The sequence below is a fragment of the Microplitis demolitor genome, chromosome 1 (assembly GCF_026212275.2).
Source record: "Microplitis demolitor isolate Queensland-Clemson2020A chromosome 1, iyMicDemo2.1a, whole genome shotgun sequence".
Lineage (NCBI taxonomy): Eukaryota > Metazoa > Arthropoda > Insecta > Hymenoptera > Braconidae > Microplitis > Microplitis demolitor.
In genome coordinates, this window is record NC_068545.1 from 10,940,970 (window position 1) to 10,967,907 (window position 26,938).

Consider the following 26,938-nt stretch of genomic DNA (forward strand, 5'->3'; position numbering starts at 1 on the left):
GCAATCGACGCGTTTTATTGAGTACTAGAGCTGATTAGATTTTGAAGTCGATCGTATAAGTCGTTTTTGAGAAATCAATAAAAAACTAAAAAAAACATTTTTTTTTTCGTAATTCGCAAATATTTTCGAGTCTATTCGATTACATAATCTGAAATTTTCAGACAAGTTGATGGCCGACAAGCTCTTTCGATTGCCACCTCAACCATCCAAATCGATTCATTAGTTCAAAAGTTACAAAGAGTTAACATACATACATACATACATACATACATACATACATACATACACACACATACACACACACACACACACACACACACACACACACACACACACACACACACACACACACACACATGCATACATACGTACACATCCTGTTTATAAGTAATTGTAATAGTCAGCTCAAATTTTTTATATAAAAATAAGTATCTTTATGCATGGCCATATATGTCCATGTATGAAATATATACGGCCATGCATGACCATATATGGACTATATACGGCCATATATGGCTATATATGTTTAATTAATCATGGGCATACATGGGCATATATAGTCATACAAAACCATATATGGCCATACGTGGCCTTGTACGATTCATATATGACCATGCATGACTATATCAAACAAGTTTTTATACCCATGTATGGTCATATATGCTCAATGTATGGCCATATATGCTTCATATATGAAACATATACGGCCATGCATGGCCATGTATGATTCATTTTTCACGGGTATGCAATTTAATAATTCTAATCTCAATTTCTAGCTGGATAACTTGCCTAGAAAATCTATAAGGACTTTGATCCTGTTTACGTAATAGATAAATACAGGCAGAAAAAACGCTTTGCTTGAACAGAGAAAATCCTCAGGAAGTTCTAAGTTGTTTTGGAGTAGGAATAAATTGAATCTGAAGAGATAAATTTTCTGGAGATATTTTTTTTTCACCCGGTATAATTTTTGTTTTCTTAGGCTCTACTAATTTGTATGCTTCTTTTGTATATTTGAGATATACTCGTTGATAAATTTGCAATGTATATCGATTATTATACTTCCTACTTCTATCATAAATATCTTCGATCAACTATAGTTTAATTTATAAATTTCGAATATATTAAATAATATACAATAAGGTATAGTTTTAAATATATTTAATACTATATGATTAATTATATCTTAAATTTATAGTAACTAAGTATCACATATTATAGCTCATTTATGAGATATTTTGTCGCATTTATAAAAAATATACACAAGGATATACTTTGTAATATACTTTAAAACTATACATTATTTTCATGCGGGCATAAGAGGAAAAAAAAAATATTTTTTTTTTGGGCACTCTAATATATTAGGTGTACAAAAAAGTTCTACCCGTTTTTTGTCAAAAAAAAAAAAATATATTTAAAAATTTTAAATAAAATACAAATTTTAATCAAAATAACCACCATCAGCATCTACTACCCTTTGCCAACGCTCAGGCAACTGATGGATCCCACGGCGATAAAAGGCTTGATCTTTTGTCGAAATGAAATCATCTATTGTTTTTTGCATTTCGTTTTCATTTTGTAAGTGTTTGTCAGCCAAGTAATTTTGCAATGAACGGAATAGGTGAAAATCACACGGTGCAAGGTCTGGTGAATACGCCGGGTGCGGTAAAACTTCCCACTGTAAATCATTTATAGTGTGGTGGACGATTGAACTTCTATGAGGCCTGGCGTTATCATGCTGCAGTATCACTGGTCGAGGTTTTTGTCCCGCAAATCGTCTTTTACTGTTGATTTCATCTGCTAATTTTTTTAATTGACAACTGTAGCGTTTTCCAGTAACGGTTTCTCCTGGTTTGAGTAACTCATAATATAGCACGCCCCACTCATCCCACCACATACAAAGCAATATTTTTTTCCCAAAAACATTACGTTTTGGTGTTGATGTCGTTGGTTGTCCTGGGTCTACCCAATGTTTTCGACGTTAAGGATTCTCATAGTAAACCCACTTTTCGTCCCCTGTTACAAGTTTCCACAAAAAACTTTTTTTTTTACGTCGTGAAAGCAACGACAGGCAGGTGTCAACTCGTCTCTCTCGTTGTTCTGGAGTTAATTCATGAGGTACCCATTTTCCTTCTTTTTGAATCTTACCTAAAGCATGTAATCTTTCAGAAATAGCTTGTTGAGTAACGTTTAACTTTTTCGCAAGTTCTTGTTGTGTTTGTGCAGAATCTTGATTCAGTAATTCTTCCAATTTCTCGTCACTGATTGTTGAAGGTCTTCCAGAGCGTGGTTTATCATTTAAATTAAAATCTCCGTTTGTGAATTTCCGAAACCATCTTCGACAAGTACTGTCATCAATAACACTGTCACCATAAGTTGCACAGATTATTCTTTGAGCTTCAGCAGCACTTTTTTCTTGATGAAATTCATATAAAAGACAATGGCGGATATGCTCATTACTTACTTCCATTTTTAACTTAATAAAAAAATATATATATCGAAGATTAATATATTAAAAGTTTGATGAATTTAAAGAGTACAAACAGCTGTGCATGTACATATACGTATTCATAGCTAACCTATAAATAGCTGTTAGATAACTCCATCTTTGAAAAACGGGTAGAACTTTTTTGTACACCTAATATATATATATATATATATATATACATATTTGAGGTAGCTTCACTTACTATTATAATTAAATTATTATCGTAGTATGCACGTTTTTCAGACTGCTTCCATTAAGGCTTCCAAGTTTTGACAAAAATCAAAAATATTAGAGCACCCTAATGGAATATCTCCTGATCGTTCAAGGATTAATTTCTTTCACTTCGACATCTTTTTTTCATATTCTTCTACGACGATAATTGGCAACTGCTCCGTACCATCCACATCGCTCTCGATTAGATCTTTAAAACTGCATAACAAATTGGCTATTCCCCTCCTTGCTCTGTCTACTTCATTACTTTCAAATTCTTCTCCGGACTTGCTACATATCATGTATCCATAAATATACGCATGTACCCCGCAATAGCCATCAGTAGTATCTTGGAAAGGTATGTTTCTTATGACAAAAAACAACATATTTTATGTTTTTAAAATAACTTTCAATAGAAGCGTTATTGTCGCGTCGGATGTCAAAAAGTGACAGTATTCTTGCAGACCAAAATGGAAAGTATGGAATCAAATAATTTAAAATATAATTAAAAAATTTTTTGCAATAGAATTAATTGGTTTTTATCGCTTCGGGATTTATACTTTGCACATACTGTTCCACGATTGCAAATAATTTCATTTTTATTTTCTGAACGTCTTTGAAAAAAGGAGATCCTGTCGTTTTGTCTTCTAATTCGCGGTTGTCAGGGTTGTTTTCTATATCGTCTTTAAAGTGTGTGTCGTTTTCACTGTCATTTGTACACTGGCCTTCTCGTAGCGTCATCTCATTAGTAGGTTCTATGGTCTCGTAACGATTTTGAAAGTCCGGTATCAAATTTTTGACTCCAAAAACAACAATAAAATTTTCAGTGAGAACAGCAAGATCTAAATACCGCAACTGACTTTCAATAAAACAAATTATGTTCAGATTATCTTGAATGTATCCACTGTAAAATTCACCTTGTCAAAGCCGATTTTCTCTTGTTTATCAGCCAATAATTTCAGACTGATTTCAGCATAATAATTAAATAAATAAATATTATTTTCGATAGGCATAGAATTTTCTAGAGATTTGGTGGTTAGGTTATAAAGAGTTAAATCATAATGATTTGTATCTTGATGATTGCATAAGGGAATTTCCAGGGAAATTGAAATAAATCCGTCAAAAATGACTTCATGAGAAAGGATAGAACGAGATTCGAATAAATTATGGCAATTGTCATCATTTACAGCAACCGGAGAAGTAATGAAATTATTTTTCGTTGTTTCTTCAGTACTCATAGCTGAGTTTGACCTCATTGCTAAAGTTTCATCTGTAAGATTGGCGCATGCAATATTTTTCAAGTTCAATTCCATATTTCAATACCGTAGCAAACAAAAAAGGAAGCAACTAAAAAATGTAAAAGAAAATCAATAAAATGAAATAAAAAATAATACAAATTTTATCATCAAAATAACATAAAATTGTAGTGAAAGCGAATATTATAACGGACGATTATGAATTCTTCAAGAAGTATATCATAACGCGATTAAATAAATAGAATAGTATAAATAAAAATTTTAGAAAATCAACTGATTTAATAAACAATATGAATAAGTAAACCAAATAAACAAAATTGACTAAGTTGATTATCGGAATAAAAATGAAAGTAACACAAATTGCGATTGTGATAAATGAAAAAATAGATCATTGATAACAAATATACCAAAGCGAAAATCGAAAGATTAAAAAATTAGCACAGATAAAAAAATAAAATAAAAAAATCAGTCTATCAGTTGACCCTGCGGGCCAGCCCCAAAACTTCCCGCTGTTTTTGAGCTCCTTGAGCTCGAAAATACTTTTGTATGCCTTTATTTTCGAAAAATAACGTTTTTTACCATTTTTTCTACAACGATATCTCTCGAACGAATAAACCGATTGAGATGTTTAAGGTGGCAATCAACGCGTTTTATTGAGTTCTACAACTGATCAAATTTTTAAATTGATTTATCGGGTCGTTTTTGAGAAATTTCCAAAATACTAAAAAAAATGTTTTTTTAATTCTTTCGTTAACGGTTTCTCTTGAACGAATGAACCGATTTTGATTGTTGAGGTGACACTCGACACGGCTTACAAAGTTTTAGAGCTGATTAGATTTTGGAATCAATCCATTGAGCGAATTAAAAGTTATTCAAAAAAAAACATTTTTTAAAAAATTTTGTTTTTGAAATATCTCCGAACGTACGCTACCGATTAAGCTCAAATTTTCAGTGTTTATAGTAAATAACAAGCCGCGTCGAATGACAGCTCTAAGATTAAAATCGGTTTATCCGTTCAACAGTTACAGAATATTTATATACGTACGTACATACGTACATGCATACATACACTCGGACATCATCTTGAATTGAGTTAGAATAGCTTCCTAGAACCTCAAAACATCGACATCCGTTGGAATTTCAATTTTCACAAATCGGTGTAAAACCAATAACTTCCTGAATTTTTGAAAATTTGCAATTTTCTTAGCAGGAAGTTAAAAACATTTTTGAAAAAATTTACTTTTGGAATATCTCTGAACAAGCCCTACCAATCAAGCTCAATTTTTTTTTCACCTTTTAGATATTGACAAGCCGCGTCGAATGACACCTTGATGATCAAAATCGGTTCATCCGTTTAAAAGTTATAGATATTTACATACGTACGTACATACATACATACACTCACTCGGAGATAGTCTTGAAGTTAGTCAGAATAGCTTCTTGGAACCTCAAAACGTCAAGATATCTTAGAAATTCGATTTTCAAAAATCGGACCGAAACCAATAACTTTCCTTTGTTTTTGAAAATTTACAATTCTCTTAGTGGGAAGTTAAAAATCAAGGAAAGAAATTGGTATAAAACTTATAAAATTGCAATAAATGATGTCATAAATTAAATAAACTAAAATTGCAGTAAAAATATGAATACGAAATGACTCAATCTCTTTTCGATGATAAAAACACTACGGTGATTGGAGAAAATGATTGAAATTTTAAAGCAGTGAGTTAAATCAACTAAAGAATGAAAACACTTTAATAGAAACAATCAACACACAACAACTCACTGATATATCACTTGAAATATGGTAGAGAAAGAAAATTTTCATTAACTAAAAAATCGTAAACCGAAGTAAAACTCACAACCTTCGGCTACGCTGACATTCAGTATACTCAATTTCTTTTAAACAAAGAAAAATACTTTAAAATACGGTGATTCTTCGATTATTATCAATTAGATGAGCACCGAAAACAATGATCTAGGCGGTAAGTGTCGGCAGCAAGTGGTAAAAGATATCGGATTATAGATTTAATATAAACCTTGTCAACAAAAATGACTTTCGTTCGAAAACAAAATGTCAGAGTGTTAAGACAGAATTCAAATAAACTGAGGGTAAACACAACAAAACGCACAGAAATAATAGAGACGACTGCCACAATCTACAAATCGTAAATACTCAAAACACCTATGTAGGATAATGAAATCATAGATCCCAAAATACAATAAAAATTAAATTTTTGAGGACGACTGGGAATTTTCACGTAGTCGGCTCTCTTAATAAAAGAGAATTTTGAAATATCATTGATCGATGCAAGCTGAATTGAGTTCTAGTATAAGATAAAGTTATGTTACAATTTCTAAAAAATAAATAAAACATTGTCGTCCTTAAGTCTTCCATTCATCACTCGGTACCTAGGCAGATAGACGGAAAATCAAGATACTTTCAATAGTATTCTTAAATTTTGTATGCATTTTTTAAATATTCGGGAAGATGTATACAAAATTTCAAGTCCTTAACTCGACGTCGGCAAAAGATATCGCGTGCAGGATTAGAAAAAGTATGGAAACGCAGAAGTGTTTCCGAAAATTCCGAAAAAAAAAATTCCGTCGCTGAACTTTTGAATTTTTTGGTCGGTCTCTAGGATATTCCTGGAGATGTCCCAAAAATTTCAAGTCTAAGTCGATGCGGGCCAAAGAGACCGGTTCAAACATCAGCTGAAGTCCGGTGAAACCATCATTTTTTTGAAAAAAAAAATTCCAAAAAATTCCCTCTCTGAACTTTTGAATTTTTTTTTTCGAGGATATTCCTGGAGATGTGTAAAAAACTTCAAGTCTCTAAGTCGACGCGGCCAAAGATATCGGGTCCGGATAAGATAAAGTATGGAAACTTTTAAGTTCTTTTAAATTAGTAACAAAAACATTTTTTAAATCAAACATTGTCGCTGACTTTTATAATTTCCAAAAAATATAGATAATATCAGTTTCATTTTAATCTGGGCCCGAAGTTATGAATTTTTTTTTTACATGAGAGGGGTTAAAAAATCTTTCAAAGATACCGATAAAAAGATAGTTGGAAGTTCGGTTATGTGGGATTTCCACCCACTAAAAACAATCCCCTCTCTTCTACCCAAGTCATGGGACTTGGGGACTGGGTCGGAACCGCTTACGCATTACTTCAACCCAGTCCATGTTGCGTCAGTTGACGTTGACCGCCCCACGCCCACTACTGCGTGCCTCTTTCATCCCGCTTTTTGGCTCTCAGGACACTCTACAAAGGTTGCCACGGCATTCCAGTTTTCTGTGCTCTTGAGCATGTGGTCAAGAATGTTATTCGGTGTAGGTATACGTTTTATTAGCTCCCATGCACCATTTCTTTCCACGCTCCAGCGGCTACAATTGAAAAATGTGTGCTCCGCATCTTCGAAACTGTGTGAGGTAGTAATTAGTCTCACCATGCTTCCTCTCATACCAAGGTTTAATGTTTGGAATCAGGCGGGCCATCCATCTTCCCGTAATTCCATGCAGCCACCTATTCTCCCACTCTTCAAGCGTTGTCCTCTTTAATGTTATTCGGGTGCCCCAGCTATGACCAGTACTGCTGCCTCAGAAACTATGCGATAAGCACATGTTACTCTTAGTGCACCTCTACGCTGAACTGCTCCTAATTTGCGGCAGTTTTTCTTTATTGAAAAACTATCAGCCCATATTTCCGCACCATAGAGCAGAATGGAGTGTATGACTCCCAGTAAGACCTTTCGTTTGGAAGATCGCGGGCCAGCTGTATTGAGCAATATCCTCGACAACCCTGCGACCGCACTGCTTGCCTTCTCGCATGCCGCCGTGATATGCTTCCAGAATGTGAGCTTTTCATCGAGGTGGACACCTACATATCGTGCCGATTTGACAGATGTAATGCCAATATTATCTACCTGGATCGTGAACGGCAGTTCAAACCATCTTTGGCGCGTCATAACAACCATTTCTGTTTTCTGTATTGCCAGTTGCAGATAGCGGTCCTTAAGCCAGCGAGAAATCCTCAAGGCCTCGGATATGAGTTGTCGAGCAGCATCTGGGCTATCCAATAGGACCGTGACAGCTATATCATTTGCAAACCCTGTAAGATGTACTCCGATGGGCATTAGCAGCCTCAGCAGATCGTCGTAGCGTGCATCCCACAAGTTAGGCCCCAGTACCGCGCCTTGCGAAACTCCTGCAGTGATCAAAAATTCCAGCGTTCCCTGGAATGTAGCAGCCAGTAGCGTTCTGTCTTTAAGATAGTCATCAATGAGGGCTAGCTTGTAACCGCTCACCTGAAAATCACTCGAGTGCGCCCATAATATCATCCCAATTCATTGAGAAGTTATGACTGTAGAAGTAACCACGTTGGGTACAGTCAGGTCAAAAAGCTTCGGAATACCCCTCAGACTGATCTGCTAGTTTTGTTGGCTAGTTTCAGCGATATGATGTGATTTCTTGCTCTTCGACGTTTAGCTTGATGGTTTCTACTGTCTTTCTACTGGTGATGAGCACTGCCTCGGTCTTATGCTTGGCTAGTTGCAAATTCACCGTATCCATCCACAAGTTGACTCGTCTGAATGTGATATCGAACGCTAGTTTTATCTCTTCGAGATGCTTTCCGACGATCACTACAGCTACATCATCCGCATATGCTACAAGCTTGACTTCTGCTGGCAATGCTATTCTCAAAAGGCAATCATACATGATGTTCCACAGCAAAGGTCCTAGGACTGAGCCCTGTGGTACTTCTCCGATAACTTCGTACGCTTTGAGACCGTTCTTCTTGTCATAACCGGTGGGCCTGGTTGGGCTAGCTCTTATCCAGGCCACGGTTACTTAATATTAACTTAATCAATTTAATCTTATGAGCTACGGGGGGGGGGGGCTCGTTCCTGGAAAATTTGCGCTTATTGAATATTAAAGAAAAAGGAATGCCTGGTGGTTTATTCAGTGAGAGTTTTCGTTTTGCATTATGAAAGAGAAAATACTATTTTTATTTAACCAAATACCCATTTACATTATGAAAATTTCCCCAATAGAATTTATTAGAATTTAATTTAGTATATAAGTTTTGATATTTTAATTTACGCGGGAGGAGACCAAGTATAAATTTAATTTGAGGAAGACGAAATCCCACTTACGCTGTACCTTACTACATGCTTTATCTTTGTAAGTGTAGGTGAAAATTACCCTCAATATCCGTAGGCAGCAAATGTGGCAGCAACGTTGTAGGCCCAATCTTCTGTGGTAGAAAATCGCAGGAAATGAACAGCAATGGTGTGGTAACATTCACGAATTTTATTGGCACAAATCAAATTTAACTTTACTAAATGACCGCGTATAGAAATTTAACTCGAAATGTGGTCAATTAAAACGTTCTTTAAATAAATAATTTATAAAATAATCACTGCGGCTATTAATAACGGACAAATAAACTCAAAGATATAAAATAAATTAAATAAAACTGAACATTGGACTCAATGACTAGATATGACTAGACTTATCGTTAGGCCGGCTCAAGTAAATTATTATGAGCTCTGGTTGTAGAGTAGGAACCTCGCTAGGCGTAATCAGTCCACTACCCTACTGGTCTACTCTGGGTAGAAGCCAGGGCCTAAGTCCTCGAACAACCACTTGCTAGCCCTTTTATAGGAAAATTTCGAGGGTGGGAAACTACCCCACTATTGTCTCAATAGAATTCAATCTAGGGGACCTCTGACCTGGCCCCGGGTGACTAAAAAGTGTTAATTAATGTATAATTTGTAACAGGGTATTTTTAAACCTTGCCAAATTTGGCCGCTTAATTAATTGATCTTAATAAAGGCGCCACTGGAAGATAAGACTCGGCTTTCCAGAACCGGAGATGTTAAATTTAGAAAATTCAGGGTCGTTGAATTTTACAAGAGTGAGAAAGGATGAGGAATTAAATTTATTACACAATACTTTTATTAATATAATTAACAATTTTATTTATCACACACAATTTTACCCCACCGGGTTTTACTTCATTTATAATTATTTTATTACTACGGAGTCCACCGGACTTTATTTCATTAATTACTTAGTCTCCTGGACTTTATAAATTAAAATATTTAGTTGGCCACTGGCCTGATCCCCTGGATCTAATTAAAATTTAGTCCTCTGGACTTATTACGATAAATTGGCCACCGGCCTGATCCCCTGGATCAATATTAAAACAAAATCGGCAACTTGCAAGATCCCCTGGATCTAATTATTTCAAAATAATTGATTATAAATTCATCCGGAATCATTTTATATCGCACATACACACACGTTTTATTTAATCAATTTACTGTTCACTGGACTTAACTCACACACACACACACACACACACGCGCGCGCGTGCACACGCACACACACACACACACACACACACACGCACACACACACAATTTAAATTTGCCAAATTACAAATTCCGATTTTAACAGTTACATTTAGTGACTACTAATTTTTCCTTTGTTTATAATCATTTACTTTAATTCACAAAAATTTCTCAGTATTTAATATTTTTTCTTCATCAAGTGATAAATTTTACTGACTCGAGCGACCGACGCTATCTCTCTCTACTTCACGCGTCTCAGTCTATCTCTCTCTATTTCGTGTCTTTCTCCGCATTCAATTTAAATTTCTTTTAACAATTTATAAATTTACTGACATCAATTTATTCTACTCAAAATTAATTTATTAAAATCTCAATCTTTTATCACGATTTTCACAGCACTTGATTTTCAGTCTTATAAATTTTATCTTGCTAAATTACCGATTAATTTATCATATAACAATGACTAAATAACTATTATAATTTCTGGCCTCCTGCCGAGAATTATGTTACCAAACACGTGGTTAATTATTATTTTATTTCTTTGCAATAAATTCTGGCTTCCCCGGCGAGAATTTATTCTATCGGAGACGCTGGTTTATTAATACTTCCGATGGTTTTATACTCGATATTAATTAGTTTATTAATTCTGGCTTACCTGCCGAGAATTGATTTACGCACAGCATTACGATGTTAACACTCAACTTTTCACTTGTTTACCGGATGATACCATTGGCGTCTATCTAGCTTCCCTTGGTCTTTCCTTGGTTTCCGGTCTTCTCGATAAGGCTCACGGCAGATGGACGTCCGTTATGCTTGTCGGCTCGACCGACTCTCCCCGATTTTGCTGCTGTCCTGTTGTTATATATTTTCAGCTCGGCCATTTTCGGAAACTTCCGGAAAATGGTCTCCCCACTTAATTAATTTTGGGACAGAAGTCCGAGCTTCTTCAATTAGCGCACCCGGCGACAAGTCGAAAAACTCTAACGGGTACTTATTTGGGGTTTCGGCTCGGGTAACTGACCAGCCGTGGGAAACCACGATTTGCCTTGATGATAAATTAAATTTTACCCCGTTACAAATTATCACAATAGACGGCAGTGAGTTCAGTTGGATTTTCGCGCTCGATTTTCAAGTCGAAAACCAAAAATTGCACTGTTACAACTTCAGGACCCTATTCGTGAAGTAGCTCGCTACAATTCTGCGTCAGTATCCGGGTACGTTCTTTTCTTCGAGGGCCCACATAACGCAGTCCCAGTTATCAGAGTTGAAAGCATTTTTAATGTTCAAGGCAGCCACTAAGTAGTATTTGTTCTTTCCACCCTTCCATCTAGTCTCTGTAATTGCATCCTTGGCTGTACAAACAACCAGGTTGACCGTCTTTTTCGATAACCAAATTGGTTCTCTGCTAGAAGTGGATCGACTACTGCTTTTATTCTTTGGTGTATTATGCGTTCTAATATCTTGCCTGCCGTGTCTAACATGCAGAGTGGGCGGTAAGATAATGGCTCTTCTGGTAGTTTCTTTCCTTTTGGGAGTAGTAAGAGTCTTTGCTGCTTCCACCTTCTAGGAAAGCTTCCTTCCTTTAGACATGCATTGTAAGTGTTCAAGAATAATGCCGGCGCTGCTTTAAGAGCTGTTTTTCAGGCAATATTTGGGATTCTATCCAATCCCGGCGCCTTATTCCCTATACGATTGCATGCCTTCATCAATTCATCCTGCGTGATAGTCGGGATGTCTTCGGGGCTGAGCTGCTCTGACTTGTAGGTGAATACCGGTTGTCGAGGAAACAGCGCAGTGACAATCTTCTGTAATAGCTGTGGGCACGTAGGTGGCGGCATTTGCTGGCTTTTCAGGTGGGTCATAACCACCTTATACGGTCTGCCCCATGGATCTTTTTCTACTTCTGCGACAAGTTCCTTCCAGCCGCGTTTTTTGCTATCTTTAATGGCTCTATTTAAGTTCCGACGGGCCGTTTTATACTCTGCCACAAGCTCTGCGGAGTTAGGTCGTCGGTAGCCACGCTGGGATATTCTTCTTTTCTTGAAACACTCTGAACGAAGAACACTAATGTGATCGTTCCACCAGTGCACCGAAGGTCTTGAATTTATGCCACGTTTTCGCGATATACTGGCATCGCAAGCCCGAGTAACTCTCTCCATTAGGTCCTTGGTCTTCTCTTCTGCAGTTTCTACGGTGATCAGACCGTACTCTTAGGCTACGACTAAAGCAGCTGGGTCGAGAGATTTGACTTTCCACCCAACCGCGTTAGTTTGCCTGTTGACTCTTCTTAGATTTTGGCCAGTTGATATTTTCCATAGTATTACGCTATGGTCGCTGGCTGTATAGATGTTCGATACATTCCAAGAAAAGCCTCTTCTAGTTAAGCTGCTGCTGACGAATGTAAGGTCCATAATTGAGCTTGCCTCTCGCTTAGTATACGTTGGTGTATCATCAGTGTTAAGAAGGATCACGTCCGCGAATTCTAGTGGCTGCTGGTTAAAATCGCAAAGAGAAAAAGTGATTTGTCTCTCTATATTATGACAGAGAGACTAATCTTGCCAAGTCTGGTCGCACCTAGTATTATAGTCGAATATTAGGGCGCCACTGGAAGATGGACTCGGCCTTCCAGAACCGGATGTTATATGATTTTATTTTAATTAAATTAATTTTATTTATTACTCAGGGTCGTTTGTAATATTTTGTGAGTGAGAAGAGGAATCGTAGAGTAGGCTGAAATAATGTTACTCCAAATTTTTAATTAATTTAAGCACCTTGCTTTAATTTATTAATCTTAGGACAATAATTAATTCTTATGACAACCTAAGATACTTATAACAAACTAATAATTTCCTTATGACAAACTAATATTTCCTTATGACAAACTAATATTTCCTTATGACAAACTAATATTTTCTCGTCCCCTGGACGGTAAACCTTAATATTGTCCCCTGGACATTAACCTTAATATTAATTTAAAAAAATCATCCCCTGGATGTATAATTAATTAAAATAACTTAACATGTCCACCGGACCTAAATCACAGACACAGTTTTCTTTACTAAAAGTTACTGACTCGACTTTGAACTCTACTTTTATTTTATTTAATTCGTACTCAATGACATCACTTTCTTTTACTCAATTATTAAACTTGATATTTTATATAAAATTGCACTAATAAAATTTCCAGTATAAACATTTCACAACTACTTAATCCTCACTGATTCATTTAATTCATTTATTAATTTTCACTGTCTTATTTAATTCAATTATATTTATTAATTAATTTTGGTTTTAATTTAATTATTAATTAATTAATTTTCCACTGATAATTTTCCCATTAATATCTAATTCCAAAATTTATATATAATTAATTTACTCCAAATTTCTGATAATTATTTTCATTATGTATTTTAACACTCAACTTAATTCACTGACAAAATAATCCATCCTTAACTTTACTCGAGACAATTTTATCGTAATTTTCTAGCGTCTTACTTTTGATTTTATAATTTTAATTAGAATTATTTTAACATTATTTTATAAATATTTCATGACTAATTTAACGACTAGAATTACGTATTAAATTTACTAGAACATTCGGCCGGTCAATTGGTGTCGCAAGGCCTTAATTTATGATCTTACACGCGGACAAAATTTTGTCTAGGGCGGCCGACAGGCCTGAATACTTTTATTAAGTTATTGAATTTATTTATTGAATAATTTGTACGGAAAAATTTATTTTATTCCAGCCGAGAGGCCTCGAATGAAATAAATTTCGAGTTACAACAGAACGACGAGTACACGGCAAAGATTTTACGTAAATTTCGGGACTCCGAGACGCGTGATTACACTAGCCGACGGGCCTTGAAATATCAATCTAATATCGCGAAACCAGCAGAAAGATATTAAGTAAATTAATTATAATTAATTCGGCCCTCAATTATTTAAGTTAGAGGCCTTAATTAATTATAATTTTTACCTCGAGGAAACTCCAACAGTCACGATGAGAAGGTATCAAGTGGTCTCGTCGCCTCCTCTAAGTTTCTCTCCGCTGGTCTGCACTCTCTCTCTCTCGTCACCCAGGAATTTCAATTGGTAATCTGTCAAGGAACAGTACGCATTAATATTTTGTTAAGTTATCGATTATTATAATTATCGGCCTAAAGGCCTAATAATTAATTAAACAGTTAAATATAAATTAATTATCGCCTCGTTCCACGTGAAGCGTGAACGGACGTATATATTTACCTTGATGATGCTAAGTTTGCGTCCGTTGGTTCTCGTCGTCTGGACAACTCTTAACTTCTTTTTGTTCCGCAGTCCATTATATCTTTTCACTCCCATCCACTTCTCCGGAAACCTATTCCCACTTTCTTAAACTAAAGGAAATGACGAACGGACGGGCCTTAGTGATCTATGCGACACCCGGTGACTAGTCGCAACACTACTCGTAACTTACGAGGTCATCGGCCGGTTATGGCGGGAACGAAATTCAAATTCAAATTTATTTATTTATTTATGTTCATTAAAATTACCCTGTCACAATATATATATATATATATATATATATATATTTATAAATATATTGTAGTGACTGGTATCTTAAATTAATATCACTTATACACTACAATGACAACACATTTATATTAGAAATAACAACACCACAATTAACAGCAGTAGAAGAAAGCAAAGAGAGATATAGTTTATTCATATACAGATGTTTGCTGTTAAGCAAACCCAGTCCCAGCACACCCTATCTATTACCCTACAGGAAAAAAAACACCATAGCAGAAAAAACAACCCTCTAGGCTAACGCAAAGATAATAAAAAAATAAAAAAATAGTCTATAATTTAATTGAGCTAAGAATTGATAAAAAAAAAAATTCTGCTAAGAAGTTAATCGATGCGCATCACTCTATTTTCCTATCCAACGAATCAAAATCTTCAATGAGAATGGGAACAGGTACGGGATGGGAACAGAAACTCCTTCCTCTCCTCCTTGAAGGACTAGGAATGGAATCCTTCTCTCCTTTCCCAATGAAATTGGAAATATTATCTGCACATAATAAAGAAATCAAAACGAGTATCTTCAACATTTATTAGATTTTATACTTAAACATATTTCATCATTACATCTTATTATTTGTCAGTTGTTAATATATAAACTTTCATTATCGTGGTCAATTTCATAATTTCGATCTTGAATGCTCATGTTCTGCCGTTCGATTCATTCAGATTACTCTCCGATATGTCATCTCGAGCTAACATACCAATGATTCTGAATAACACACGTTGCAACGAATTTCATTTTTTCTCCCTAAAAGCTCTTCGGAAACTCTCCAGGGGATCCACCTATCTTCCAGAAATCGTGCACTACTTAAGGAAGATGTCGACTATGTCAACTCCGGATGGATCCCAAAGCTCCAGTCAGGTTGCTCTTAGCCATTGATAAGTTTTCAGATTCAAACTTTTAATCCTTGTTGAGCTCACTTAGATCAAAAGAAATATCCAGTCTCCGATCAATGACTGAGGAATCTCGGGAACCCCCTTCAACGATTAATCGTTCAGGGCCCATGACCAGACTTCTCTTTAGCTAATACACTCAAACCCAGAACATTTCCAGTCCTTATAGAATCCCAGGAATTCCCCGAACAACGTTACCACTGAGATCGTTCAGAGCCCTCTGCCAGATTTCTTTCAGAATCTCGGGAACTCATCAGCAACGTCTACAGTGTGGCTATTCAGGGTTCACTGCCAGACCTCTCCTAAGGACTATACCAGTCTTTAGTAAGTCGTGTAGACAAATCTTTCAATTCTATCAGTTTCAAAGAGATATCCTAGTCTTACCAATTGTCTACAGAATCCCGGGAACCCTTTACAACGTCTATACAGAGATCGTTCAAGGCCCCAGTCGGACTTCTTTTTCATTTCTTTTTATTTATCACAATATGGTGCAAGACGAGTTACATGTAGGATTTTATATTTTCCATTGGGAATTTTTCTAACTCTATAAACTACATTATTCAGCCTATTTTCAATTTATAAGGACCTTCCCAATCGCATTGAAGTAAACAACATTTTAAATTATTTTTGTTAATATTGACTTTCCTTTTTTTTTTTTAAATTTAAATCATGATAGTAATCTCAGTAGTTTTACAAAATTCCTTATTTATGCGTCTAAATTTATATTCATTGACTCAATAAAATACTTGAGGTATTACACAGCCCTGACAGGACAATGAAAAAAATATTTTCAAATTGACTATCTATACAAAATTTTGTTTTTTTCATCTATCGTTCTTCAACTCAAAATCGTTAAAGACGCCCGGTTTATTAATCACGTTAATCAATTACAAAACAAAAAAGCGGTTAGATATCACGATATTTTTAGTTAATTTGTGTTCGATAAAATGATGATTCTTTTATTTTGAATTTTACCTAACTATTATTATTGAATAATGATACATCACCAAATAATTCTTTCCGAATTTTGAATTGTCCATAAATTCAACTCCAATTCCTTAATTGATGCTAAGAAAGTATTCTTCCGGCTTCACTGTTTTTTTTTTAAATAATAACATCCGGCATTTGATGTTTCGATCACTATTATTTTATATTTTCATTACACACGTAATTACTCATACCCGCACTTTTGATAAATTAATAAAAATATTTTCACAAAACCTATTTAATTAATCATTGAATTCATTTAAATCATTACACGCACTTGAAATCTATATTATAAAACATATCCACAAAACTTATTTAATTCATCACCGAATTTATTCATATTACTCCGCAAACTTTAACACTATAACACATGTCCACAGAACTTATGTAATTCATCACCGACTTTATTTATATTACTACGCGCACTTTAATATTCATAACACTTATTTAATTCATCACAAAATTTATTTTAATTAACACAAGCACTTAAGCACAAATTAATAAAAATTTTTTTCACCAAACTCGTTTAATTGATCACTTAATTTATTTTTTAATTCATTATTATTTGCAAATTTAGTAACATCGAACTAATCACGATCGTTTTTTTTTAATCTTTACCTTTCCCGTCACGTCACGATATTTTGACAGATATTTTTATTTTAATTTTATATTTGTAAGTTCACACGACACACAAAGGTTACGCGCACTTATCATTTTTTCACCCACTTCTGACACCAAATTGTAGTGACTGGTATCTTGAATTAATATCACTTATACACTACAATGATAACACACTTATATTAAAAAAAACAACACCACAATTAACAGCAGTAAGAGAAAGCAAAGAGAGATAAAGTTTATTGGTATACAGATGTTTGCTGTTAAGCTGTCGATATAAGACTGACTGACTCTAGTCGCACATCTATTAAAACAAGAGAAGTAGGCATTTGTTTTCTAGTTATTCAAATGTTTTAAAACATCAGTTTCATATTCGTTACAATATATATATATTGAGACAAATCGCTTTTTATGTTCGCGATTTTTACCAGCAGCTACTAGAATTCGTGGGTTGAACCCTGGCTCAGGCTGGCCTCTAACAAATTTTTATTTTACTAGGACAGAGCAATGGGCTAGGATTCTTGCAAAGCAAAGACCCGCACTTATTCAAACTTGGCAACGTTTATTAAATTTATTAACTTGTCTTACGGCTTATAGATTATAGATTATTTTCTTACTGATGATTAAATTATCAGTTCTTGCTTAATTAATAATACTTTTATTAAACTATTTTAGAATATTACCAGTAAAATAGGATATGGATAGGATGAATAGTGATAGATAAAGTGAAGGATTCACAATTGCAATAATTGTTTATTGCCAATTATAATAATAAAAATTACTTACAAGAAGATGCAAACGCTGGTTATAATGTAGATGGCACAGTGTAGTTTATATTGCGAGTATATCGCCGGTAACGTACAGTAATATTCAATTAAATGAATTTTATTTATAATAATTAACAAACTGAAACAGCAAAGTATAATCGTGAGAGAATTGCTAACATTCCAAACTAAAACGTAATTTAATTGCCCGATTACAGAGTCGCAAGTAGATTGCTAATATATTGACAGAATCGCAAGTAAAATTACAATATTGAATAAGTTATGCGACTTATTGCTAATTGATCCAGGATCGAAATGATTGACCGATAATTTTGGGTGTAGGGCTAGCCTCGGGACTCTGTCCCCACTTTACTCTTACGGACATGCGTCAACGTGAAAATTAGTCATGTGACTACGGCACTATGACTTGTGTAGTTTGAGACGGCAACAAGTCTGAATTATTGTCTCAATGTATATAATATATCTCAATAAGAATTCTAAGCGCAATCGTGTCCTCAAAACTTGGTTCTATTATAGATATATATATATATATATATATATATATATATATTGTAACATGATGGAAAATTCGACATCGACTCGTGGTTTGAATTTATTTCAAATAAGAAATAGTTACCGGATGAGCAGTTTCTAGTGACATCTAGAATTAACAATTTCGACTTCAACGGAGCAAACGATCCACCGGATGGATTGAAAAAGGGAGATCCGGGAGAGACTTCGAACTGAACGGCCACGTTTTTGATCAATTCGATTTACGACGAAAAAGAACAATTTTGATTTACGGGAGAACAATTAGATCACGAGTAATAATTATTACGAGTGTAATAATCCGACTATTTTGTGAACAGAACTCCGAGTTCTTGCGAACAAGTGAACAAGCCGAAGCCCCGGCACGAGAACTAGATACAGTGTACGACCGACTGATTGTGTATAATGAACGAGTGAACGCGTGGTGTGTAATTAATAAATAATTTAATAATTAATTACGCATAATAATTATATGATAGTGCAATTTAAGCGCGTTACCGAAATAAAATATTCTTTTATTTTATTTTATTTCATTCGAGTATTTCTGAGAATTACGGATTATCTCCTTCTCATTCGTTGCAGCAGCCGAGTCTTGCCATGAAAAATACTCTGACGTCACCGGTCGAGTATTTCGTTAAGAACTACGCCGAGTGTGTGTGAAATAAACGACGAGTATTTCTATTTCGACAACTGACGATTATTTTTTAACTTCCCGCTAAGAAAATCGACGATCTTCAAAAATTTCGGGAAGTTATTGTTTTCACCCCGATTTTCGAAAATCGAGTTTTCATCAGATGTCGACGTTTTGAGGTCCTAGGAAGCTATTCTGACTATTTTCAGAATGATGTCCGAGTGTGTGTGTGTGCGCGCGTGTGTGTGTGTGTGTGTGTGTGTGTGTGTGTGTGTGTGTGTGTGTGTGTGTACGTAAACTCTTTGTAACTTTTGAACTAATGAATCGATTTGGATGGTTGAGGTGGCAATCGAAAGAGCTTGTTGGCCATCAACTTTCCATCAAAAGATATCGGCGTTGAAAAGTTAAAAAAATAACATTTTTTCTTATTTTTTCCGGATAAATTATAATATAACGTACTAAAATGTGCCTGATATCATACCAACTCATCTTTTTTATGGTTTTTTTTTTCATCATATAACGTCATCGAACTTGGTTTTTAGTTTAAATCATATTATCAACAAAAAATCGATAAATCGTAGTTTTTAATATTTTTATCGGATATTTCATATTTTATTGTCTCTTACATGAGTCAAAAGTTAATTAAATCTTGATTTTGATCCCTGACATTGATTTCTGCCTCAATACACTTATTTTAGAGAACAGAATCAGGAACTAAATTTTAAAAACCGCTTCATTGATGATTTTCGATTCTTAAATTTTCAAACTTCAGCATAACAAGTAACTTGTTAGAGCTTGAAAAGATCGTAAAAAAAAAATTGCATGTGATAGCTTTTTCGAGCTCGAAGAGCTCGAAAATATATCTACACTAATGTTTTCGAGCTCTTTGAGGTCGAAAACAGCGGGAAGTTTTGGGGCTGGCCCGCAGGGTCAACCGACGCCCAGATTTTTTTTTGAGCAATGAACTGACTGTTTCGATCAACTACGTTTTGTTGTACTTTGGTTTATCTCGAGTCCAGCCGACAACGGCATTTTTATTTTTGTGTAACCGATAATTTGTGTGAAACCGATCAATTATTTTGTCTATTGAATATACGACTGATTTATTTAATTCTGATCAATTATTTTATCGTAATCTTAACTGCCTGGCCTTTCCCCGATCCGCCACCCTGAGCCGACATTTTGATAATTGTTTATTTGGTGGTATTAAAATCACCTGGCGCCCAACGTGAAAAGTTCTGACCAAGGTTGCCAAATAGTATGTGTACTCGGACTTCACTCCGGTAGATCCCCGGTGGTGAAAAACCCGTTACAATATATATATATATAATAGAACCAAGTTTTGAGGACACGATTGCGCTTAGAATTCTTATCGGATCCTAATGAAATTTTTCACACTTATTTTATGGGTGATTATCACGATTAAGTTCGAAGATGGGCTCAAACGTTCGATTACTTTAGAAGTTATAGCTGTTTAAAATTTCGATGATTTTCTGAAAAAATCAGTTTTTATCTACTTTCAACTTCATATAATTTTAAATCTAATACTCATAGAAAACTGGTCTTAAAATCCTGGGAAAAACGAATTATATATGATCATGTATACGATCATATATAGATCATATATGGGACATATAGGACGATACATGGGAATATATAGTTTTTAATTGTTATTGTATATGAATATATATAACTATATGTAGGTACATATAATAATATATGGTCGTACATAGAAGTGAACATGAAGATTTTACACATCTCAATTTTTACATATGACCACATGTTAATTTATTCGGACATATATAATAGTACATGGGAATAGATAGTTTTCGATTTTTTTTATATATAAATATATATAACTGTACATAAGTATATATAATAATACATGGTCATTAGGATGTTCCAAAAAAAATCGATAATTTTTTTTTTGACTCTCACTCGAAAAATTGGTTGGTCAGCCCTAAAAAAAAATTCTGTTAGAATTTCAGCCTTTTATTTTAATTTTAAGAGGTCCATCATCGATTTCAAAGTTTTCTTATTTACATAACATGGGAAAACTTTTTTTTTTACATTATTTATGACTGCAAACTGTGAAGACTTTTTTTGGACGTTATTGATCAGTGAACTTTCTTAAGCAATAAATTGTCTATAAATAAGTCCAAATAATCAAATCTGTGTCTTCAATATTTCTTCTATTAATGACGTTAGAATATGCCAATTTTACAAAAATTCGTTGTTTTTACTTCTGAAGACTAAACTGTTGGTTGTACATAAAAAAGTTAAACAGTGATTTTGTAGTACATTTGATTTTCTACAAAATTGTTGCTACGAACTTTTTTATTTGATGAACAGTTCAATAGTTATGAGCTCTTGAAGTTTCATTATTTTAATTATTTACTGATAATAATTAAAATACTGACTATAGAAAAAAAAGTTTAATCATAATTTTGTAGTAAAAATAATCCTCTACAAGACTGCCACTAAGAATTTTTTTGTATGAGAACAGTTCAATAGTTATGAGCTTTGGAAGTCTTATTATTTCAATTATTTACTTATACAAATTGAAATATTGACTATAAAATAAGTTGAGTAGTGATTTTGTAGTACATTTGAGTTTTTATCAAATTTTCTTTATGAAATTTCCTGTATGATGAACATTAATTGTAGATGGAAAACATCATCTTTATTATAAAATTTTTTAAAATAACAACTATATATTTGTTAAATAACCATGAGCTCTAATATTGATGTTATTTAAAATTAATCCTACAAACAGTAAAAAACAATCATTTAAATGAAATAAGGTAAAATACATTGCGACTTTTTTTTATGATATAAAAGTTTTAAGTGGTGTGAAAATAACGTATGTTAATAAGTTAATTTATGGCTGTATGTATTTTTTCCATTTTTCACTAACTAAAACTTTTAAATTATTCTCCCTGATCAAACGTCGAATTCGATCGAATTAAACAGAATTAAATTTTTAATTCTATTTAATTCAGATAAATTCTGTTAATTCGGTACCTAATTTAAAAATGAATTCTGTCTAATTCGGCAGGAAACTCAGAATTCGTCCAAATGAAAACGAATTTAGATAATTCTATCCGGTTTAATTCCGATTAATTCGAAAATAATTCTTCGATTTCTGGTTCTGAATCCGAATTAAACTGAATTAAAACGAATTTGAAATTTTTAAATCGGTTTTATTCTGTTTAATTCAAATTCAAATTTTTAATTCAGGTGAATTCTGTTTTGCAGAATTTGACAGAATATAACAGAATTAAAATTTTGAATTCGGTTGAATTCAGTTGTTTAATCAGGGCTAGATAAGTTGATTTAAATTTCGAAAATAACAAATTTCTCAGTGTGTTTTATAAATTCAAATTTGAATTTATCGAAGAATCAGTTACTAGCTGCTATTTAAAACGAAAAAAGAATTTATTTATTAGATTTTCGTAATTAAGGTTTAGAAAGAGTAAATAAACAATGGACGATTAATGATTTGATAGACTTTCTACGAGTTTTTTTTTATAAATTTAAAATAGTATTAAAGAATCTTGATCCAAATTATTTTCAACAGATAATAGTTTCAACTGATAATTTAAATAAATCTATAATTGAGACTTGGAGCTCAAATGTATTGAGCTGTTGAAGATAAAATTTTCCGCGCATATAGGTAGTGTATTGGATTTTTTACCGAATTTTTTGAATAACTGTTGTCTCTTCAAGCGCTTGTAACTGTTGAACTGTTCATCATACAGGAAATTTCATAAAGAAAATTTGATAAAAACTCAAATGTACTACAAAATCACCACTCAACTTTATTTTATAGTCAATATTTCAATTTGTATAAGTAAATAATTGAAATAATAAGACTTCCGGAGCTCATAACTATTGAACTGTTGTTCTCATACAAAAAAATTCTTAGTGGCAAGACGTTTTTTTTTTTTTTTTTGTTGACTAAATTTATAAACAAATGGGTTTTTCGCGTATGTCGACATCTTATCAATTTTTTTTTATCCAAATTAGACTGGAGAAACCCATTTGTTTATAACTTTTGTTAACAAAAAAAAAAAAAAAATCTGGGCGTCGGTTGACCCTGCGGGCCAGCCCCAAAACTTCCCGCTGTTTTCAACCTCAAAGAGCTTGAAAACATTAGTGTAGATATATTTTTGAGCTCGAAAATGCTATCACATGCCATTGTTTTTTTACGATCTTTTCAATCTCTAACAAGTTACCTGTTATGCTGAAGTTTGAAAATTTAAGAATCGAAAATCATTAATGAAGCGTTTTTTAAAATTTAATTCTTGATTATGTTCAATAAAATAAGTGTATTAAGACAGAAATCAATGTCAGGGATCAAAATCAAGATTTAATTAAGTTTTGACTCATGTAAGAAACAACAAAATATAAAATATCCGAGAAAAATATTAAAAACTACGTTTTATCGATTTTATTGTTGATAATATGATTTAAACTAATAACCAAGTTCGATGACACTATATGATCGAAAGAAACCATAAGAAGGATGAGTTGGTATAATTTCAGACACATTTTTGTAGGTTATATTATGATTTATCCGGAAGAAATAACATAAAATGTTATTTTTTTAACTTTTCCACGCCGATATCTTTCGAACTAATTAATCGATTTTGACGTTTGAGATGGCAATCAGCGCGTTTTATTGAATTCTTGAGCTGATAAAAATTTGAAATCGATCGCGTCAGTCGTTTCGAAAAAATTGAGAAAGAACCGTTTTTCACCATTTCTTTCTTCAACGATATCTCGCGAACGAATGAATGGATTTTGATGGTTGAGGCGGTAATCGACGTATTTTATTGAGTTCTAGAACTGATCCGATTTTGGAATTGTTTGGTTAAGTTATTTCAAAGATATTTGCAAACAACTGTTTCTTACCATTTCTTTCTCCCGCGATATCTCTCGAAGAAACCAACCGATTGAGATGGCTAAGGTGGCAATCGACGCGTTTTATCAAATTCTAGAGCTGATTAGATTTTGAAGTCGATCGTTTGAGTCGTTTCTGAGAAATCACTAAAAAACTAAAAAAAAAATTTTTTTTTTTTCGTAATTCGCAAATATTTTCGAGTCTATTCGATCAAATGATCTGAAATTTTCAGAAAAGTTGATGGCCAACAAGCTCTTTCAATTGCCACCTCAACCATCCAAATCGATTCATTAGTTCAAAAGTTACAAAGAGTTTATATACATACACACACACACACACACACACACACACACACACACACACACACACACACACACACACGCGCGCGCACACACACACACACACACACACACGCGCACACACACACACTCGGACATCATTCTGAAAATAGAATAGCTTCCTAGGACCTCAAAACGTCGACATCTGATGAAAACTCGATTTTCGAAAATCGGGGTGAAAACAATAACTTCCCGAAATTTTTGAAAATCGTCGATTTTCTTAGCGGGAAGTTAAAAAACATCTCTGAACGATACGATAAAAATTCGTTTTGAAAAAAATTCTGTCGATTGGTGGTATCGACATTTTGTCGATTTTTTGATCCAAATCGGACTTTAAAAATATCCATTTGTTAATAACATTAGTTAACAAAAATAAAAAATGGTCACTGGACGATACGATATTTTGTCTTTTTTTTTTCTTTTATTTTTAATGTAAAAAACTTAGAAAAATTCTGGCCTGTCAAGCATCTGATGCGATTTGGCGGAGAGAGAGCGCGCGCGATAGGTAGTTGCTCGTTCAAGAGGGAGAGGTCCGAGCGCCTGGCTCGTTTTTTCGTCATATCTCGCGAAATATTTGAGATTCGAAAAAACATTATGATACCTTTTTTTGTGTATTTTTTCATTTAGAACATTTTGTTTCCAATAAACTGCCCCAACAAACCAGCGGTTCGGGAGTTATTTCGATTTACACAATGAAATCGTTATTAACAATTGTTTGCACCCCTTTTGAACAAAATGGACTGGATTTTCGTGATCCTTGGCCCGAAATACGTGGAAAAAAGTTTGGTCCAGCTTTGGCCAACAAAATGTATACCGTCTCTCCTCTTCAGCCGAAGGACTAATTCAATACTTTTGAATTCCACATCGAAATTGCAAAGAATTTAAATGATAAAAAATGTAATCCCGTTTAATACTTTCGAATTCCACTTTGGAATTGAAAGGTATTGAAATAATGAGAGATTGAATTCTTTTCAAGACATCAATTCCACTTTGGAATTGGAAGGTATTGAAATTTTGAAAGATTGAATTCTTTTCAATACTTTTGAATTCCATTATAAGAATTAGAAAGTATTCAAATGATCGAAATTTTAATTCAATTCAATATTTTTCGAAATCTCCGTATGCATTGAAAAGAATTGAAATAATTTTCAATACTTTTTAATAGGTATTTTTAATCAGCGTATGGTGGCCACATTTCTGGAAAACCTGGAAATATCAGTGAATTATAAATTTACTGGAAAAATCAGGGGTTAGGGAATTTCGTCACAAAGCTGGGAAAATTTTTTCTTTCTTTTTTTTGTTTTGACTGAAAAAATCCGAAAAATTTTTTTTTTGTCAAAACTATTCAAAAACTGGCGCGGTGCGAATGCGATCATAATACCATTTCGAAATAAAATTAGTAGAAATTGATTCCAACAGCGAAAAAATGAAGCAGTTAGAATTAAAAAGGCTGTCAGAAAAAAAAGTCTCAGTAGCAACCAATTATCAGGATCTTTAAACTATTAATATGTATATTGATAAGTTAAAAATCCAAAAACATTAAAAGTATACATAAGTATTAAACTAATAAGTTTCACTATATTGAATATTTGCATACTTCATTAATATTTTATGAATATTCTATAAAACGTTCTTATCTATGAAATTTATCTTAGTAAAGACGAAAAATTGATTGATAATTTATTATAGTTATATAAAAGTAAGTTATACAAAAATATAGATTCAAAATATAAAATAAAAAATTATTCATTTAATAAATAATAAAAACTTATGATCATTAACAAATCATAAAATAAAGTTTCATTTAACGGCAATAATTGATTACTTATATCATTTTATTTCGAATAAAAAAAAATATTTCCAATGATTTGATATTACAACATATTGTCAGGGAATTTTTTAATTATTTGACTGGAATACCTCGAAAAGTCAGGGAATTCCAGTTTCAAAAATCTGTGGTCACCATGAATACATAGATAATGTATTTATAATTCCATAGATTTTGAGGCCAATCATAATTAAGTTTTGTTTAAACCTGTCACTTTCATTACCTTCGATTTGAATATTATTATTCATAATGTTAATAAGTTGAATAATTCATTTATTTATAACAACTAATTGAAATTTAACTTTGAATTAGTGAAGGCTACGATGCCGTTCTTCACAGTCGTCTTATCAAGATTAATTCTGCGGGAACAACAAACATTCGACATTTATTTGAGCTTGGTACCGATTGTAGTTGGAGTAGCCATAGCCACCCTTACCGAACTTAGTTTCAATCTCATTGGACTTGTTAGTGCTTTGGCATCAACAATGGCTTTTTCTCTCCAAAATATTTATTCTAAAAAAGTAAAATATAATTTTTATGTCTT

At 33.5% G+C, this 26,938-nt stretch overlaps 1 protein-coding gene across 1 annotated transcript in view; it reads left to right on the forward strand.

The window, feature by feature from the left end:
- The window catches only part of LOC103579368 (solute carrier family 35 member E1 homolog), a 30,807-nt gene that overhangs the window by 3,222 nt on the left and 647 nt on the right, over positions 1-26,938 (forward strand). The window contains exon 2 of the mRNA XM_008560740.3: positions 26,707-26,915. Within this exon, the coding sequence (XP_008558962.1) occupies positions 26,707-26,915 (209 nt within the window). The remainder of the gene's footprint in view (positions 1-26,706; positions 26,916-26,938) is intronic.